Source organism: Bidens hawaiensis, unplaced genomic scaffold (genome assembly GCF_021521415.1).
Source record: "Bidens hawaiensis isolate Kalapana, Puna unplaced genomic scaffold, B.hawaiensis_p1.1 tig00003015_1, whole genome shotgun sequence".
In the NCBI taxonomy this organism is placed as follows: Eukaryota; Viridiplantae; Streptophyta; class Magnoliopsida; order Asterales; family Asteraceae; genus Bidens; species Bidens hawaiensis.
The window spans coordinates 1661247-1674571 of NW_027491162.1; the positions used below are offsets into that span (position 1 = coordinate 1661247).

Sequence of the window (13325 nt, forward strand, 5' to 3'; positions counted from 1 at the left end):
GAAATTATTAGGGGTACTCGCCTAAAGCTTATGACTCTAAAGTTCAAGAATTCGGAACGGATTAATCGGGTTCTCGAGGATTGGCACTTTCCGCGGGGAGTTTCCCATCAAATTGATGATAATGGTTGATTTGTTTTTTGTTTTGTTTTTTCCTTGGTTCTTGTGTAAGCTTTAGCTGTGTTTACCAGTTTTGGTGGTTTTGGTTTGTCTACTCTTGTATGGCATGTCATACTTGAGAACTAATATGGCACTCTGTCATATTACTTGTATTTTTTGGATGTGTGAATGCATTTAACCGGGTGAACCCCTTTACCCAAAAAAAATAAAATAACTAATCAAATCTGATATGTTATAAACGAAAAACATAAAGTTTGTTTTAAACGAGTGTTTGGTTCGTGTCCAACCCAAATGTTAATTTGAGGTCAATTTCGGGTCCAACATGACCAAAACATAAATATAAGCATACAACATTGAAGAAACATAAGCTAATTTGGGTCAATTCCAGATCTAACTGAAAAGCCTCAATTTAACTCCTAACATAATATCGAAATCAATTAAATTGAACATGAAATCCCCCAAATCCATTGAAATTGTTTGAGGGCTTTCATTCTAGAGTTCATAACTAACAACAAAAATCAAAATGTACCTGGCAAGTGAATGAGGAACTAGAAGATCTAAGCTCATTGGAAAGTCAAACTTTGAAGAACACTTGAGCTAGGACTTAAATTTGTGAAAGTGAGAAAGTTTTTTGAGTTGTGTAGAAGGCTATGAATGACAAACTACTTAGTTTATATAGGAATCGGATTTAAAACCTAGTGTTTAACACATGATCTTAAAACTCTGTTTCAAACTCAAAAGTTATTATGATAAACACTCAAATTGGATGTTATCTTGAGTTTGCTGATTAAATTCATAGATTAACGATAGATTATGCTAGGGAATATGCTAGAACCAAATATTTGAACATTAGATGGCATTAGGATGAAGATTAAGAGATAAACGAGTCAAAAACTAGCTTAAACGAGTTGAAACACGAACTAATCACAAAACTGCAGCTGCATAGGCCCTTGGCTGCGTCTCTTGGCCAACTAAGCCCCCCTCTTCGCATAGCCTGGCGAGGTTGGTTGGCAGGCTTTCATGTTTTGTCTATTTAGGTCCCTACAACTTCCAAATATGTGTTTTTAGGCAGTAATATGTGTTTTTAGGAGATTTTAACATGTTTAAACATCAAAACAGTATAAAATGAATTAAATACCCTAAAATACTAATAAAACTTGATTTCATTAATAATAAAGATTCGAATACAATCCCGGGTCGGGTACACAAATACAAATATATAACCAAAATTGACGGATGGTACAACTCGTTTAGCCCAAAAACTTTTTTTTTCCATTTACCATACATCTTAGAATTCTCAAAGTGTATCACTTTTCATTCCACTCATTCATCCCAAAATATTTTTCAAGTGTCTAAGGGAGATGCTATGTAGAAACCCTGTCACCAAAAGTGAGGGTGTACGTAAGGGAGCAAATGTGTGAAAAAAGGGTGTTAATAACAAAAAGGGGTATGTGAATAGACAACCCTATTTTTAATTTGAAAATAGCATTAAGAAAAATAAATTAATGATAATAAAATGGTATATTGGTTTTAAATAATCTCAACTATTGTTTATTGGCCAGCAACTGTCTCAACTAACAAATTGCTTAGTGAAAGTCCCACCTTTTAACGCATTTTCTTCCAATGGTCCTATACTAACGAAATCCTAATGTCATTAGTCTTTTAATGATGTGGCATGCTTGCATGTCAAAACACATGATCATGTGGCGAATACGTAGCGAACTCGTGCTTATGTGGCAGATTATACCACTAACAACATGGCAACCACTACCATCCGCCTTGCCACCACTAACTCTGGTCACCGCCAGCATCTACGACCACCACCTTGTAACCAGTCAGCCTAACTTGAAGCCTTCAAACCTACCCCCACCATCGTTCTTCTGGCCGGAAATCTTGTGAAGGGTATAATCCTACCTCAATCTTGGGTATTCACCTTCAATATTGTCAGTCTACCTATAGACGAGTCACACAGAACGAGAACTAAAACTAAAGTTCCTCGCCAGAAAACTGATGTGCCCTAAAAGTGCACCAGGTCGTTGGAAAACCGCTCTTTGTGATGGAGATGTTTTGTACTCTTTAGTCCACCCTCATAACTCTCCTCTAACATCTAATTGGAACATGGAGCTACTGCCATCCCCTGAATTATAGTGTGCGCCTGCTTGGTAAGGACGGAACCCTAGCCGCCACCGTAACCAAATTGTCGGATAATTAGGTGTTGGGTTTTAACAAGATTTATCAAAGTGATAAAATCCCTATTTTACCAAAAACGCAGCGGATATAAAAGTTTTAAATCTTGTTAATATGATATGTATAAAACCAATTTTAAACATGCAAAACCCAAACCCGGATCCAAATACGAATTACACACTATCAAATACATGCATGTCACTATAAGTCCATGCATGTTACTACTACCTTTCAATATGACAAAACCGGGTGAAAGAGATGATGATTGAAAGGTAAGAACTTGAATATGGAAGCTCCTCAAGCTAGCGTATCCCAAGCTTCAACAACACACCACTTCTAGCTAGGATTTGCACTTGAAATTTTCTTCTTCTTTTCTTATGTTGGATGAAAATACCCAAGAGAGGAAGATAGAAAAGTTTACTTGGAAATTATGTGTGTTATGAAAGAATGAAAGAGAAAGACTTGGTTTTATTTAAAGGCATCTTTCTCTCCACCAATAATAACCATTGCATGTCTCCACTCACCTTGCATGTCTCCACTCAAACATATAATAATATTACATTTGAAAGAGTTATTATCTTTTTCTTTTATAAAACTTTAAACTTATAACTTATAAAACCTATTATATGTTAAGAGACATGCTTGGTTATTATTATTCACATATTGTTATTTAACCAACTTAAATAACACTATGTAATGTTCTTTCATAAAACATAAATCATCCATATGATTTGTTTATTACACAAGTACATTTTATTTAGAAACCCCTTTCCAAATAACTCAAGTGTTAATATTCATTTGTTATGATCACATCATATATGAACGAATATTATCGGTGTTTGTCTAGCTTGTTATTGGGTATGACCCGACTTGGATCATAACGTACTAGCCACATCAATTTAATATGTCTCTTGGGCATACCGAGTCCAACATTAGGAACTCTAGCCACCGTCATTTCCCCTTGGCTACTTGTAATCGCACAACCTAGGGGGTTTACTGGTTACTGGTGTTGGACGGAGAGGGTGGCCGAAGATGGTGGAGGTGATAGTGCAGATGGTGGTAGCTGCCATGGTGGTGGTGATATAATTTGCTACACAAGCACGAGTTTGCCACGTATTCGCCACATAAGTATGTTTTTGACACACAAGCATGCCACACCGTCAAAAGACTAACAACATTAATGTCACACCCGGAAAATATTTTTGCGTGGATTAAAATATTATATTTTCATTACAAAACACAGGATTATAAAATACTCCCTTCGTCCCATTATAAGTGTCATAGTTTGATTTTTCAAGTCTTTCTTGTTTAACTTTGACCGATAATATTTTTGTTTGTGTTATATAATACTTGATGTAAAATATATGAATGGATTGGTTTTTAAATGTATTTTACATTGATATAATTTTCATCAAGTATTATATGACACGAACAAAAATATTTACGGTCAAGGTTGCAAAAGAAAGACTTGAAAAGTCAAACTAGGACACTTATAATGGGACGGAGGGAGTACCAGGTTTAGTGTTTTACAAAGATTACTTGTTTATACAAAAACCACCATTCATATATTTTAATATTAACAAAATGATCTGAGCCATCAGATCGCCTAGATGTCACTTCGTCCTTTCCAAGCGGCTAATATTTTTTACCTGTAAAATGTTTGGAAAATACGTCAGCAACACATGCTGGTGAATAAGCTGACACATAACAATATTTTTTTTACTTGATTACCCCTCGAGACATAATTTAGGTCCGTCCCATCGTGGCTTAGGAATAATCAAGTTTTAAAACACAATTATAAGCTTAAGTTCTACACAAACCACTCAGCAAACACCACAGCGTTCGACATTACTTAGTACCATCAGTATACACAGGATCACCCTCACTCGGACGTAACTCAGGTCCGACCCATCGTGGCGGAGGCTTATGACCAGGTGTGGCGCGGTGTGCCCACCGACTTTTTACCACATATGTAAGGATCCAAACAAACGTACACGACAACCTGAGGGCTAGCGATTACTTTTGTTTATGATGTTTTAAAGATATGTAATCTCATGTAATCAATTTGTTAGACACGTTTATTACAAGTTTATAAATTTGGGCATATTCACCTTTCGTTGAAAAGACCAGCTTCAATACACTGATAAGTTCTTCCTTTCTTTGCTATCTCGCACCTATAGTACCAGTATAACTTTTGTTAATTCCAAATCTTTAATCTAGCTTAAGACCTCTAGTCTCTTTTATATAATCTTTACCTCGACTATATTTTCTTTTTAAAATATTAGTTTAAATATTCTTTCTTTTCTTTTTACAAGTTAAACCTCTAGTTTTACTTGTTTTACTTTTCTTAAACTCTACGTTTCTTCTTCTTGATGAAACGTATACTTTTCTTTACTTATTATTTAAGAATAATAATAATAAACTTAAATAATATTTATAAGAAAGAACACATTATATCTATTTCTTTTATATTTCTTTGTTATGTTTTCTTTTGTTATTTTCGAGGTATCAAGTATATCCTCGACTTACGGTTTTAAGCCTTTAATATTTATTTATTTTATACGAGCATTATGCCTACCTTGTTTCGCGTATCAAACCCTAGTTACTTGGACAACACTTTGACGCCTCCTTGTTTCTCGAGCTTCTTGATCAACACACCTTTGGCACTCAAATCGAGGCACGCCGTTCTTCAATCTTGTTTGGTACGCACTTCGAGGCGGGCGTCGGCTCGTCTTGGGATGGCACGTTCTTCGAGATATTATCGTCGATACTTCGGGGTATTGTCGGTTTAGGGCACGAATTACGAGGTGGGTTCGGTGACACGTTTTTCGAGGTAGAGAGATGTTTTTGAGAGAGAGAGAGGGATATGAGAGTTGAGTGTGAATGGAATGAGGACTGGTTGGCCCTATTTATAGGCTGAGTCGGGAACCCATCGCGATACGCTATGGCTTGGGGAGAACCCCGTCTCGTATCGTGATGTAGGGTTGATGAGTTGCCAATAGGGTTGCCACGTGGCGAACGCGGTGCCACGTGGCGGACGATGTGCCACGTGTGGAAACGTGGCGAGGCACGTGTCACCCTTGTCATACCACGTCATCGTGATACGCGATGACGCTAGTGCTTTGGCCGTCGCGTATCGCCCATTTCTTGGTTTTGTAAATATGCTCTTCGCGATACGCGATGGGCTTGCCTTATGATCCGTCGCGTATCGCGACGGGACATGAAAACATAATTTTTACAGTTTGGTCCTTGGACTTTTGAAACTTGGTATTTTTGACCCAATAATTTCATGATGTTACAATTAAGATTCTATTAATGTGAGATCGTTGGAACAAAATATGTTAAATGTTGGGACTGTCACTCTCTTTAATTAAGACTATTGCTGACCAATAGATAATAGTTATGATTATTTAAAACCAATATACCTAATAAAATCTAATAATACAAAAACGTAGTATAAAATATATATAAATTAATAATATATAAAACAAACAAATAAACCCATTTCGTTCACCCTTTTCTCTTACATCTTCATGCGATTTCAAATGTATTGCTTAAAGATGAAAGAACAATGATTTATTTTACAACACACACTCTTAATTTTTCCCATGTCTTTCACTGTTATATACACATATTTTCCTATCAATTTCAACGTATATCGTAGTCTTATGGTATTGGTATAGCCTTCAACGGAACAGCTTTCCTAAGAGTTATACCCATTCTTTCCCTCATATCCATCTCATTGGCTCTAAGCTCGTCACCCAAAACCCAATCAAACTTATGCAAAAGTGAACCCAAAGTGAGTGGAAGCACTCGTGATGCAAGGGTTACAGCTGGACACATTCTTCGACCAGAACCAAATGGTATGAACTCAAAATTTTGGCCCTTGTAATCAATGTTCTTGTCATGATCCAAGAACCTATCTGGCTTAAACTCCAACGCATCTTTCCAGGTTTTAGGGTCACGCCCAATTGCCCATACGTTAACTAGCACTTGTGTTTCCTTTGGGATATTGTACCCTAACATCGTGCATGATTCCATGGCCTTGTGGGGGACTAAGAAAGGGAGCGGTGGGTGAAGCCTTAGAGTTTCCTTAATCACTGCTCTTAGGTAAGGAAGATTGTCTATATGCTTCTCTTTAAGCTTTCCATCCCTCGGAACAACATTCCGTACTTCACTTTGTAACTTTTCGTAAGCATGAGGATTGTGAAGTAGTTCTGCCATTGCCCATTCTAGCGTGCTTGTAGTGGTGTCTGTCCCCGCTGTGAACATTTCCTATTACAATGATATAGACATGACGGATCGATTAACTTTTAAACAATCTGAAGTCTTGTAATTCTCTTAGTTATTAAGCTTAACACCAAGAACTAAGATTGAATCACTAAAGTGATGACTTTGAACGCCTTTTAGATGATTTTAGGTTTTATCTTAAAAAATAGATCAAGCTAGGTTGTACACCGAGTGTCCTGGCACGTTTTGTAACAAATCAAACAATATTAATAGCATGCTAATCAAACAAAATTAATTTTAAATAAATCTTTTTGCATATTGAATGATAAATCTCGTGCACCGAACGCTTTGATATGTTTTGCATATAAAAACAGTAACACTAATATTTTTTAATGAATCAAATAAATTAATAAAAAAGGGAAATAACCATTAATTGAGTTTCATTATTGTTTAATTAAATAGAAGGAGGAATACTTACGAAGACGATAATATTGATGGTTGTGGAAGAGAAGGTAGAGGGTCCATGAATACCATCACCACGATACTCCAACAGCACGTCCAAGTAATCCTTGCTTCTCCTTTCAACCGACGCTTCCAACATGCGTTCTGTAATGAACCCTCCGGCTATACGAAAGGCTTCGCGTACATGATTTTGCATGTTCTTTCGGATACCTTGAGGATCTAGCCACTTTAAGAAGGGCATGAAGTCAGACACATTAGGCTTTCCAGCGTATTCCATCACCTTTCCTGCGTGGTAGAAGAATTCTGCACCCTTGTTCGACTTTGGATCCAAAAGATCCTTTGAAAACATCAAGTTGCCGATGAGATTAAACGCCATCAGGAAAAACAACCGACCAACATCGATGCTATCGCCCCCACTAGCAGCATCTTGTACCGACTGCACCAGCTGGTCTATGCATCTAGTACGGATACTAGAAGTGGCATCCAGACGGCTGTTTAAGAAGAACTCTGTGGTACTGAGTCTTCTCAACAAGCGCCAGTTAGCCCCGTACTGTGCGGTTATCATAGACCCCATTTCTTCACCGAAATCTCCCTTCATGCACTCGTACACCTTTCGACCAGCGAGCACCACGTCGTGGTTCTTGAACATCTCACGTGCTGCCTCGTTGGAGGAGACGACAACCGTGCACATGGAGCCTAGCCAAAGGGTCATGACGTTGGGGCCATGAACACGAGCGAGTTGTGTGAATGACTTGTGGGGTACTTTTACAAACCCCAACTGAAATATGTTTCCTACCACTGGCCACGGTGTTGGCCCGGGTGGTAGCAAGCTAAGCTTGTTGAGGTGGATGCGGCGTCGATGATAAGCCCATCGAACCCATACCACTGAAAGTAAAACGAATCCCAGAAGCTTCAAATATTCCATTGCTGGATTCCAAGTTTGTATCTGAAACTAAAAGACAGATGCAACTATCAACAAGTGAGAATATATACTAGTTGAGAATGTAACATTTGTATACACACATAAAAGGCGTAACTGTAAAGATTTAAAGTCTAACCATATCGTGATATTCTATAAAATTAGTCACCTTGATTTATTATATGCTCATGTTTGTGTTACTTCTTCGAGAGTTTATTTGACAGATGGAAACATCAATCAATGAAGCAATGAAGGTATTTATAGACCAAAATCCTATGGCATATTTGATTAGGTCGTACTAACCACACTCCACACCCCTTATAAGCCAAGAATAATTCTCTTCGTAGTATATAGAAGTGTTTTCTTAAAAGACGATTGTTTGCCTTTATCAACAATTATAAAAATTATAACGTAAATAATGTAAATAAAGTTTATATATATACACACACACACAAAATATTATGAGTTATTACAAATAATAAGAAAAATCTATTTAAATGGCAGCGTCACCAATGTCGTCACAGTCTATCGTCGTCCTTGTCATCGTGGCCGCGCCTGGTGTGCTGCTTCATGGTCAGAATGTGGTGATGGTTTTTTGTGTTTTTTTGTATTCCTTTTTCTGTGTTTTTTTACTGTCATGCAAATCTTAAGATTTAATCATCGTCTGTTAACACGCTAATGACGTTGTTATTTAGATATATTTCTACATTTTGTTATTATTTGTACAGACTCGTTGTAATGGTGGTAATTTTTGTGGTTTTTTATTGTACAACGTCGTTGTTGTCGTCCTCGCGGCCGCACCTAATGTCCGATGTGCCTGCTTCATGGTTATAATGTGGTGGAGATTTTTTTATGTTTTTTTTATCGTCACGTAAATCCTAAGATTTAATCAACGTCTGTTAGCACGCTGGTGACGCTGCCATTTTGATAGATTTCTACATTTTGTTATTATTTGTGCAAATTTGTTGTAATGGTTATATGTATATATATATCATTTATTTACATTTGTTCTTTATAATTTTTAAAAGTTGATTGTTGATAACAAAAATAAATTTTTTTTTACAATAAAACAACAATATAAAAAACAATAATTAAAATAAATAAAATTAAACTAAAACTAAAATAAATATTAAACATAAAAACATAAAAAAACATTTTTTTTGAAATACCCCTATATATCACGGATAAAACTATATGTCACGATTTGATCGGTTTTCTAACCACACAGTCGACGTGGTTAGAAAAGCACTATTTGATTATATATTTAACTATCAATCCACCAATTAGACGATCCGTAACTTATGTAATCAAACATTGCCAAATCTATAATCATTTTCTGTGAGCCAAAGTGTACTTTATTATTATTTTAATCATAATTGTCTCCATCATTTTTAGTTTTTAGTTTTATTAAAGTTATCTGAAAATACAATGCCACATATTTTAATTATTTAACTATTATTAGGTTGTTTTCAAAATATAGATACAAAAACTTATGCTCTTATTTGATGGCATTATCTTCTTGCGTTAGCATTGTGAAAGACACATTATAATATTCTACTTTTATTTCTATCTTCGGAAGGACAACTCGTCAACGTCCAAACTTTCAATTTTAATTATATTTTGAAATTCGAGGCAAAGATTAAGCATCAATAAAAGATAGAAGGTCCATTCGGTTTAGACGGTTTTAGTCAGATCCTAAGACAAATTGTCAGTGATATTTTGTAAATTAATAGACGGGTGTTTGCGTAATATAGTGGGAAACGCAAACTTTGGTAATTATGTGACAAGTGTATGAGGTTATATTTTTATTAGAAATGAGATATATTTGAGATTCTTAATCACTTTGGGGCTGACTTTTCTTTGTAATCACAAATACGTTATTAGTTTTTAATATTGACGAATGAAAAATTTGGATCTAGATATGTAAGAGATTACCAGAGAATGTAAGAAGTTCTCACATCATAAACCCTTATTTTTATTGATAGGGTGAACTCACGTGACCAAATGCAATTAGCACTTGGTATTTGATATTCGTGAATAAGGGGGCTAAGACCTACTACTATTGGGTTCACGTCCAAAAAATATGAAAAAGCTAGCTCCCTTATTCGACAATGTTAAAGGGCATTCGTCAATAACAAATACTAATACTATTTGGTCATGTGAGTTCATCATTATTTGTCACTATCAGAGGAAATTAAGCTTATTCGTCACTATCAAATACAAATAAGGGTTTCTGATGTGAAAACCCTTTTACATTCTCTGACTATCTCTTACATGCGTTTACCCAAATTTCTAACTCATCATTATTAACAACTAATACCCTATTTGTGATTAAAAAGACAAGTCAACCCCCCCCCCTCCTGATTAAGAATTTCTTGATATACCCCATTTTTAAAAAAATATTCATTTATGGGTGTTCATAACTCTTCAAACCAATAATTGGTTTGATTTCACGGTTGATTTTTTCTTTACCTTTTGGATAGTCGTTTTCAATTTTCAAATGTTCAGTTTCGGTTTTTGATGAAAAAACAGTTACTAACGATTTGGCTCACAGTTTAATTTAAAAACCATCAAAAGTAGACCACAAACACCCATACGTAAAGTTTTATGGTACAATTTTGAAAAAAATATATTAATGTTTAAATATGTTATTAACGTCTAAAATTTACGGAGAAAGTTGAGTTAAAAGTGAATATAAAAACAACATATGTTAAAAAATTAAGGATCATTGTTTTGAAATTACAAATGTTTATTTTTGGGGTCAAAATTAAAACTAATTTAAATTAAATTGAGTAAGATATTTGGTGTAGATATATAATATTCTACTAGTTAAATTACATAGCTTGTTGTTCATTTACCTTTTTGTAACAATTTGGGTTTTTATATATTTCTTTTTATAACCGTTACCCGACTCACTCCATTTATAGGTTCTAGCTATCCTATCAATAAAATACCACACTTATTGAGTTTAATTTATTGTTAAATATTATTCTTATATTATATATTTAAAACTTTTATATTTGGCAAAATTACCCAAAACTAAAACTATTACCACTTTATGTATCCATATTCAATCTTCAGGGAGTAGATTGAAATTATTATTATTATTATTATTATTATTATTATTATTACTACTACTACTATTATTATTATTAATATCTGTTTAACCCGTTTAATCAAAGTCCGACCAGTTAACCCAAACCCATTCACAAACCCGACTACAATATAGATGTCTTGGATCTCAATTCTCGTAGAAGTTATGGAAATTGGATCAATGGACGTGTTATACATTCCATTATCGGCAAAACCGACAATGTATTTAAGTTAATACAATCAAAAAGATTTGTTTTCTCGTATTATACATGTCGACCCTAAATCTAATTCGTTATACATATAAACGATCTTAATAATCTAATTAAACTTGCAGTAACCCTCTCCTAACCCTAGTCATCCTTAACCCTCAACTTAATTCGATTTTTATCGCTGTTTGATAGTCTGTTCACCATCAAATATAGTCGGCCACTGTTCGTTCAATTAAACCATCATAAAACGTGATTAAGAGGTAATTGAATTATGATTATGGATCGCTACTGGTCAATTAACAAAAGCCCTAACATAAATCGGGTTAACAATCCACTGATTAACGTGATTGTTAATTCTAGGGTTTATTTAACTTGGATAAGTTTCTGTTAGTTTTTAATTAATTCAGACGATGTTATAACCAGGTTAGACACCAACCCATTTGGTTGGTGCACCCCTGGTTAAGGTTGTGAATGGCGGGTCGTGGGTTCGAGAACCAACCACCCCTATCTTTTTGTTATTTTTGGTAAATTGATTTATTAATGCATTTTAATTAATAATAATTATCATAATCAGTAAATAAATTATATTTTTATAAAAACCGACAATGTTACTTGTGTTTTTCTCGCATCTTTATCAAAAACTATATCCATGTGTGTGTGTGTATATATATGTATAAATATACATATACGTGTGTATATAAATATATATATATATATATATATATATATATAACTTGTTTAATTCCTTAAGATTAATTGATTTAATATATTCAAATGGTTAATAAATCTTATTATCACATATATACATTATATATATATATATATATTTATATGATTTAACTAACTAATTTATTTTTATATTATAACACGTATTTTATAACCTTTTTATATTTTAAACAAGTATTATTACAAATAAAATATAATACTGAATAAATTAAAAGATCTAATAAATAATTAAATTAAGTAATTTATATCTAACAAAATTATAATTAACCATCACACTCTCAAACTCGATCCGTCAATTCCATATGTTTGTTTCCACATTTAATCTTTTATTAGGCTATATCGTCAATGGTTGAATTGTCGATCTTCATTCTTGTAAGGCCCCGCTACCGGTGCCTCATATTGGGATGTTGGATTTACTCATCAATATAGTTCTAATCATCAGAGTTAATAAAAACATTCGCGGGATATAAAACTTTCATAAAATATTTCATAACAATCCATAACTTGTCTTAAAACAACATCTTATCTTTCAAAATAAACAAAACATTAAACACAAACTTCTTGAGTCTTCCGATGCCATCCTCTTATTCAATGGCACATGTTTCCCTCAAGCAAGCTGCTTCATCCTACTCACCTGCGTGCATACTAAAAGTCAGCTACGCTGAGTGAGTTCTAGTTAATCACACAACATACAATACATTCATACTTACTTTCGTTCATACAATCATACTTTTATCATATATTTACTTACATTCATATCTTACGTTACAAAGAGCATTACTCCCTACTTTCCTCAAGTATTATTAGGGCCCTGTTTTCTCTTTCCTTGAGTATTATTAGGGCTCGGTCCCTCTTCGTTACCATACAACCATACACCATTTTACATTCATTCATATATCATATATAGCATACCATCATTAAACATAACATTATAACTTGACAGTACGTGCAATATCCGAATATCGTTCATGTATTGACAAGCAATCATTCATACCTATCACGTAATCACATAAGGCATACACTTATCACTTAGGATAAATGTATTAACAAACACATCGAGTATGCACATAGCCCCGAAAGCATAACACATAAATGGTGCTAGAAACTCACCTGGATCCTGTTTCTTTCTTTGTTTATCGTTATTTCTTTCTTTAACTGAGTTCTGCTAACTATATATAAGTTACATGTATTAATACTTGTTTTATCTGTATCCAGCCAGAATTGGCTAAGTCAGGCCTAATCTAATGGTATTGTATTATATTACTTTATACTTAGATTATTCCATTCCTTTAAACCCTATTGTACTCATATGCTTTTATGTATATTAAGTTCCTTTCTAGCTTTCCTTTGTTAATCCATGATCCATTCTTTTCGGTTCTATT

The 13325-nt window shown here is 34.3% G+C and overlaps 1 protein-coding gene across 1 annotated transcript; it reads right to left on the reverse strand.

Annotated features, from left to right (window-relative positions):
- Positions 1-5969: 5969 nt before the first annotated feature.
- Positions 5970-7948, reverse strand: LOC143622049 (iridoid oxidase). Its single transcript, XM_077093299.1, has 2 exons — positions 7013-7948; positions 5970-6579 (listed from the first exon to the last, which is right to left on the reverse strand). The coding sequence occupies exons 1-2, from the start codon at positions 7919-7921 to the stop codon at positions 5971-5973; spliced, it is 1518 nt and encodes a 505-aa protein (XP_076949414.1). The 5' UTR covers positions 7922-7948; the 3' UTR covers position 5970.
- Between the last annotated feature and the right edge of the window lie 5377 nt (positions 7949-13325).

What these genes read in the sequence shown, in the direction of transcription:
- LOC143622049 (XM_077093299.1), bottom strand. Translation starts at nt 7,921, where the DNA reads ATGGAATATTTGAAGCTTCTGGGATTCGTTTTACTTTCAGTGGTATGG. An exon ending in CCATCAATATTATCGTCTTC is followed by an intron (nt 6,580 to 7,012) that starts GTAAGTATTCCT and finishes TCATTGTAATAG; the next exon opens with GAAATGTTCACAGCGGGGAC.